Below are 6,741 nucleotides of genomic sequence, written 5' to 3' on the forward strand. Positions count from 1 at the left end.
CTCCCGCAAGGCCTGGCGCAACGTGGCCATCACATGGCCCTGCCGCATCTGGGACCTGATATACTTATATGGGACTTGGTGGCAGCTTATAATCAGTATATCAGGGGGTACATCGGGGCTGCGCAGAGCAGCTGTTCACCAAGGCTCCCCGGGGGAGCGCAAGAAATGATGGGCACAAGCTGACTGAAGATCGCCTCAGGCTGGACATACAGAAAAACTGAGTGCGGCGGGTCTGCAACAGGCCCCCAGAGGCAGTACTGTACAGTCACCCACCCTGGCGGCCACCTTCACAAAGCGTCTTAACACCCACCTTGCTGGGGTCACCTGATCCCTGCGGCCCTTCCTGCCCAACTGCAGGGGGGTGGGGGAGCTACCCCATGATCTGCAAGATCCCTTAGAGCGCCCCATGACTACAGCAGCCAAGTAAGGAAACTGGCTGCAGCCAGCCCTGGGGCTAAGGGTGGGAGGGGGCCCCAGGGCTGGGGGCGGAGCCTGCAGGCCTGCGCGGGCCCCTCCCCCCCGCCGCCCAGATCCCGGGCGCCTTCGGCTGTCACAAGCCCGTCCCTGTGCGGCCGCCGTAGCTCGGGGGGTGGGTCGCTGGGCGCAGGCCCGGAAGTGCTGCGCGGGCGGGTTGCGCGCGCCTTTTTTTAACTGCCGGCGGCATGAGTCTCTGGGCGGACAAGTACCGGCCCACGGCGCTCGCGCGCCTCGATTTCCACCGCGACCAGGCGGCGCAGCTCCGCAATCTGGTGAGGCCGGGCCGGGGGGACCAGCCCAGCAGTGGGGCCCAGTGGGACGCGGGGGGAGGTCGTGGTTGAGGCCCCCGTTGGGGCCGGGGTTTCGGCAGTAGGGAAGCGCGGTATTCTCTCTGTTATAGCTGGTTGTTTCCCAGCCCCCGCGGCTGGTGCCGGGCAGTGGGAGGTTGAGCTGCCCTCCTGTGACCCGCGGGGATCCCCGGCCCCTTCAGGAGGGAGGGAGGCTAGTTTTCTCCCCAGAAAAGGCGGCTCATGGTAAGGCTCCAGCTCCCGAGGGCTTCCTCCTGGTAACTAGCGCTTGAAAGAGTAAGGCCCTAATTTTTCTCTATTTGGATTATTTACCTGTTTAGGTTCTTTTTACTGAGCTTTCAGAAGAGAGAGAGAGAGAGACAGAGAAACGTCTGCTGACAATCGTGCTTGCTAGTTATTATCCCTCTACAAAATGGGCAGGAGTAAGAAATGGCTGAAATGACTGTCTGAAATTATTTGAAGATTTCACTTTAAAAAAAAAAAAAAAAAAGACTCTTAACAGGTTTCTCAGCAGTCTGTTCCAAACAATGGAAATGCTCATCTATGAGGGATTCTGGTTTTCTTTGATTTAAAAAAAACAAAACAAAAAAGAAGACACAACCCAATTTTTGGATAAAAACGTAACCTAAAATCCACATTCTCCCCCCCCCCCATGGCATTTCATTCTACTTATGGGAAAATGTGGATTTGGGGGTTACCTTTTTAAAATCTGAAAATTGGGGGTTTTCTTTTATCAGTGAGAACTAAGATTCCTGCTCATCTGTCAAAGAAGCATCTAATTCCAGGCTGTGTTTTAGGTCAGAGCAGTACAGAACTAGACACGAATGTGAGAGAAGTATCCGTGTATTTAATTTGCAAGCCCATGGGAAGCATGATTGTAACTAGTTTTGCTGTGTTATTTGCAGGTTCAGTGTGGTGACTTCCCTCATCTGTTGGTGTATGGACCGTCTGGAGCTGGGAAAAAAACTAGGATAATGTGTCTCTTAAGAGAACTGTATGGTGCAGGAGTGGAAAAGCTAAGGATTGAACATCAGACTATAACGGTAAGAAATCCTTCATGTACAGGTTGTTTAAAAATAAAAAATACTTGTATGCAAGCATAGCCTAACATAGCAAAAAAGGCAGTATAATTTAACAATGTTTGTGATTCTTTATCATGGTAGAAGCTTCAAAGTTATTTATAAAGTTGATCAAATTAGCCACTAGAATGTTTCCTTCTTACCAAGTACTTCTAGCTCTTGTCCCCTTAACAACTTGCTTTTTCCGGTCAGTTGAGCATGAGTATTTGACATTTTTAAATATCAAGGACAAGATTCAAATTTGTTTCCTTCATGTTGGTTTCATTGGTATTACTTTGGATTTACCATTGGGTAACTGGTATTAGAATCCGGACCAATGCTTGAGTTCATCTCAGTGTCTTAATTTTAAGCACTCTCTCAAAGTGTAAAATTCAGTTGCATTAGATAAACCATGAATACCACCCCCCTCGCATATGCTGGGTCATAATTTGTTACATAACAGATCTCCTATTAAAATTGAAATAACTTCATCAGTCCATTCTCTGAGGAGCAAGGCAGTTGCTTCAGATTTATAATTCCAGATCCTGTATTACCAGGTAAAAATCCTTGCTTAGAGAAATGAATGTTTTGATCAACAAAATATTAAGAGGAAGTCTAAATAATAAAAAGGAACAATGGGACAAACTACCATTTAACTTGTTCAGTAGTGCCCCAGATGTCATATCTGGTACAAAAGATAGTCTTGTTTTGAGATGCTAAGCATCTTATCAAGAGCTTTTATTTCTTTAGTACTGTCATTTAAGAAAAATTATAGTACAGCAAAAATTGTGTTATCCGGCACTTTACCAACCAGAAAGCTCCACTAACTGGCATCTGTCAATACAAATCTTCCGGTTTCTCTTTTGCCATGTCCCTTGGAAGGAAGTCTCACTTCCGGCTTTGCCACCAGGAGCAGAGTTCTTCTTCTTTTTCACTTCTTCCTTGTTGACCATGGCCTGGGGTAAAGGAGCCTGCATGGAGCCCCCTTCCCTGTCCCCCGGCACACTGATGCCAGGAAATGCACCAGACAGTGCATATTTTATTAACCACCGTCCCCTATTCTCGGAGGATGCTGGGTAACAGAGCTTTTACTGTAATTGGTGCATCTAACATTTGTTGGCATTCAAATAAGCTAATTCAAACTTTTCAGGTGTTGGCATAGCTCAGTAGCATAACTCCAACTCTTTTTTTTTTGACTCAAGGTATCTCTCCATAACTACTTTAAATTGATCAGCACCCTATTTCAAAAATGAATTTATTACAGTGCTTGTCTACTAGCCTCAGCCTCTCCTTACCTATCTCGGCATTTAACTCCTCTCACTTCCTGTGGTACCCCAGGGTGCTCCCTCAGGCACCCTGGTTGAGAATTAGTGGGTTGGCTTCTATTTTTTTTGTGACTCGGTGAGAAAAGGAAAAAAAAGCCAGATTGTGGTGACTTACAGGGAAAATTCTCTAACTTCTGGTAGGTGATTTGAATTGGAGGAGATGTATAGTTGCTATAAGTGCAGTCACACGCTGTTGAATGGAAATGTATCCTGTTAAGGTGATAGAAACATAGACCATTGCTTAATTGTTGAAGTCCAGAATCAGAATTGACATAAATAGTGGTGTATACTACACTATTTACAGATTTATAATCGCATGTTGAAACGGAGGAACATCTTCCCCTATCCTGTAACACCGCCGCCAAAAATGGCAATCTTGGAGAGGCAGGCTTCCAAGTGTCTGCAAACTAGAATGATCTTTTGAGAGGGAGATGGCTTTGTCACATCTAGAACCTCCAACATATCCAACAGTAGGATCAAACTTTTTAGAAAACACTTACCATTATCTTTTTAGAAGCTTGATTCCTCCCAGTGCTCTTGTTAATCTTTCTCCCCAGGTGAGAGAACAAGATTGATCTGAAATACAGGTCCTCTGTGCCATGATGCTGCTAGCAGGTGGCCAATAATAATTTCTTGGTTTCAAAATTTTAACTTTTTTTTCCTTTTAAGTTGCCTTGATATCTAACATTCTTCCTTTTTACACAGGCACCCTCTAAAAAGAAAATTGAAATTAGCACCATTGCAAGTAATTATCATCTCGAAGTTAATCCAAGGTAAATTCATAGGGGAGCAATAAAAAGTTTACACTGGGAATGTTAAGGGTATGATACCCCTGACCATAGCTTATGAAATGGCTTAAGATTTGTTTTGTAAATATCCAGTCCACAAAATATACTTGTGCAAGTAGTTGCTTTGAAAAAATACCCAAGTAAACCTTATTCACAGTTAAGGGTTTGCATGTATTGGTTCTGAAGGCAGAAACCAAAATGTAGGTAACAAAGAAACCTGAATGCATCTACATAAATACAGTAGCTTCCTGTTTAAGTAACAGATTTCAACATGCAAATATATGAGGGTTGGGCCATGCACAGAGTTGCATTTGAAAATGTAGGGATTAGATTAAAGCCGTTATGAAAACTTTGCCCTTAAATTAGTGGGGAAGGGCTCTTTTCTTTTTATCCCTTTTTTCTGTTTTTTCTTGTAAAAATGGATGTTAAGCATAGTGTACTATATGCTGTAACAAAATACATGCTTATTGTTTTTCTGGGCCAAAATATTAAGAATCGTGTCAGTCAAAGGTTAGATGTTGGCTTAAATGCCAGCTGCTATAGTAGAGTTCATAGTTAGTGTGTTTTACTATATGTCTTTGAAAGTGGTGAAATTGCTTGTGATGACCAAAAATAAAAAGAAGTATTTACCTGAAACCATTTTAACATTTAAATCATACCAGGGTATATGCTGTCATCCTACAAGGGCAGGTTTTGGTTATGTTTGCTTCAGCTGTCTAAGTTGGAGTTATGGACAATAGTGCCTGAAGTAAATGGTTTACCTTTTTCACAATTGACTTCTAATATTTCACCATGTTGCTTTATTCTTGGGAGTAGTTTCTATTTTCATGCGTGTCAACTTGTCTTTTTTTTAATACCTGCTTACCATAATTATTAGAAAAAGGGAGAACTGATTGTATTCAGATATTTCAAAACAACTTTCCATTGGTCTTGCAATGTTGACATTCTAGCTTCACAATGACAAACTACAAAATCCCTGTGTAATCTTCTGATCAGATCATTCTAAAATGGTATAAGGAAATCAGATTTTTTTAATATCCATTCATAAATATTTGTATTCAACTCCAAACTTTAAGTATCTTTAAAAGATGAAATACATACTTACTTATAGAGCTGCTGTAAATGTTTTTAGTTTTAGTATTAAAGTTACTCACTCTGGTGTTCTATTTTAAAAGAGCTAGAACCAACAGTGAATCAGTAAGTCTTGAAGTACACATTACTGTCTCTCCCTAATATGTAGGCATCTGCAGAACTGTGTTCTGCTAATGTCCATGACATATGTGGGTATGCTCTGTGAAGTTCTGATTATATTGGATATTAGTTCCATGTTTAGTGAAGTACATTTAGGATAACACTGTGTGATTTAACCTTTTTTAAAAAAAAAAAAAAAAAAAGGGAAAGGAAACTAACTTCTGGAGAGAGATGGAAATGGACAGGTGTTAAATCTGTTTTGTGTAACTTTTTTCTCCAAGCCACTGCACAGATTTCATCTGTAACTTACAGGGCTTTGCCTGCTGGCTGCACAACTTGCCATAGGCAGATGATGTTAAATGAATCATTCTGTGGGAGAAAGATGACAAAGTTTACACTTGGTTGATAACTCTGCACTGCCTAACCATCTTATTGAAGTGTTTGAAACATTCAGATGACGTCAAGCTTTGTCTGTTCCTTCACCCATGAAATTATTAATCAGGCTCTCTAATGTAGCCACTTCTACAGTATAAGAAGTAAGCATAGCTTAATAACTAAACTTCCTGGAAACAGATTGTAAATTGTTTTTTCTGTTCCTGACCTAAATATGAGACTGAAATATATTTGGGGGAGGGGGCATATTATTAGCTGGCTAGAACATAAGATACTTTTTTTTTTCTCACTTAAAATGCCCTCTATGCTGAACAGTAGTTTAAAGCATGGAAGAACCTTGAGAAAACAAATTCCTTGAGCTTCTTCATCACTGATGTATCTGTTATGGCATGTATCATGGATTGTTTCGAAGAGTGGTACTTCTGTCACCCTAATACTGTGCTTAAAGGCTAAGACATAAAAAGGAAGATATAGTATGAGATTATATTTGATTTTTTAATAGAGGTGCACCAATATTTTGGTCCATATTGGATTGGCACCGATAACAGGAAAATAGGCAATTCTTTTTTTGGTCAGTATAGCTGATAGTCACCAGTTAAATGATGCATGCGTGCATGAAGCCAGGAATACAGCCTGGCACAGCTTGGAGAGCAGTGTCAGGCCGGTAAGTCTTGGGAGAGCAAGGGCAAGGCCTGTGTGGTGAGGGAGGATGTGGGGTGCAGTACAGAGCTGTGGGTGACTTGTCCAGGGGGCCTCGGGGGTGGGGGGAAGGGTAGTGGAAGGGTGGCTCCCCACCACTGTGCACATGCCAAGAAGGCATGGGGGGCATATGCCCCCTGGATTTGTGCACAGGGTGAAGGTGGGCTTGGGGGCTGGGAGGGGGGGCTATGGAGTGGACTACAGTCACTAGCTCAAATTTGCTGTAGCCCTCCCCGCTCCTTTCCAGCACCACCATCACTACCTGCCCTGAGCCCAGCCTCCCTGCCTGGAAGAGGCCAATGCAGCCCACCCTTACCCTGCATGTAAATCCGAGAAGCACATACCCTTCCCTCATGCTTCCTTCCCTGGATGTATGTGTAATGGTGGGGAGCCACCTCCTGATCACACTTCCTGGACAAGCTGCCCAAGGCTCCTCTCTGCCCCAGCTGGGTGGTTCATGGCCCAGTCCCACTCCCGCCTTCACCATGGAGGGCCTCTGTGC

At 43.3% G+C, this 6,741-nt stretch overlaps 1 protein-coding gene across 2 annotated transcripts in view; it reads left to right on the top strand.

The window, feature by feature from the left end:
• The first annotated feature begins 619 nt into the window (after positions 1-619).
• RFC3 (replication factor C subunit 3) overlaps positions 620-6,741 on the top strand; it is a 29,738-nt gene continuing 23,616 nt past the window's right edge. The window contains exons 1-3 of one of the 2 annotated variants that reach the window (XM_019525420.1): positions 620-749; positions 1,691-1,828; positions 3,874-3,941. In XM_019525420.1, the coding sequence (XP_019380965.1) occupies positions 663-749; positions 1,691-1,828; positions 3,874-3,941 (293 nt within the window). In that variant the 5' untranslated portion in view covers positions 620-662. Of the gene's footprint in view, positions 750-989; positions 1,062-1,690; positions 1,829-3,873; positions 3,942-6,741 lie in introns of those variants that run through there. The other variant, XM_019525421.1, reaches the window with a different exon arrangement.

Source organism: Gavialis gangeticus, unplaced genomic scaffold, assembly GCF_001723915.1.
Source record: "Gavialis gangeticus isolate Ggan-Ray unplaced genomic scaffold, GavGan_comp1, whole genome shotgun sequence".
Lineage (NCBI taxonomy): Eukaryota > Metazoa > Chordata > Crocodylia > Gavialidae > Gavialis > Gavialis gangeticus.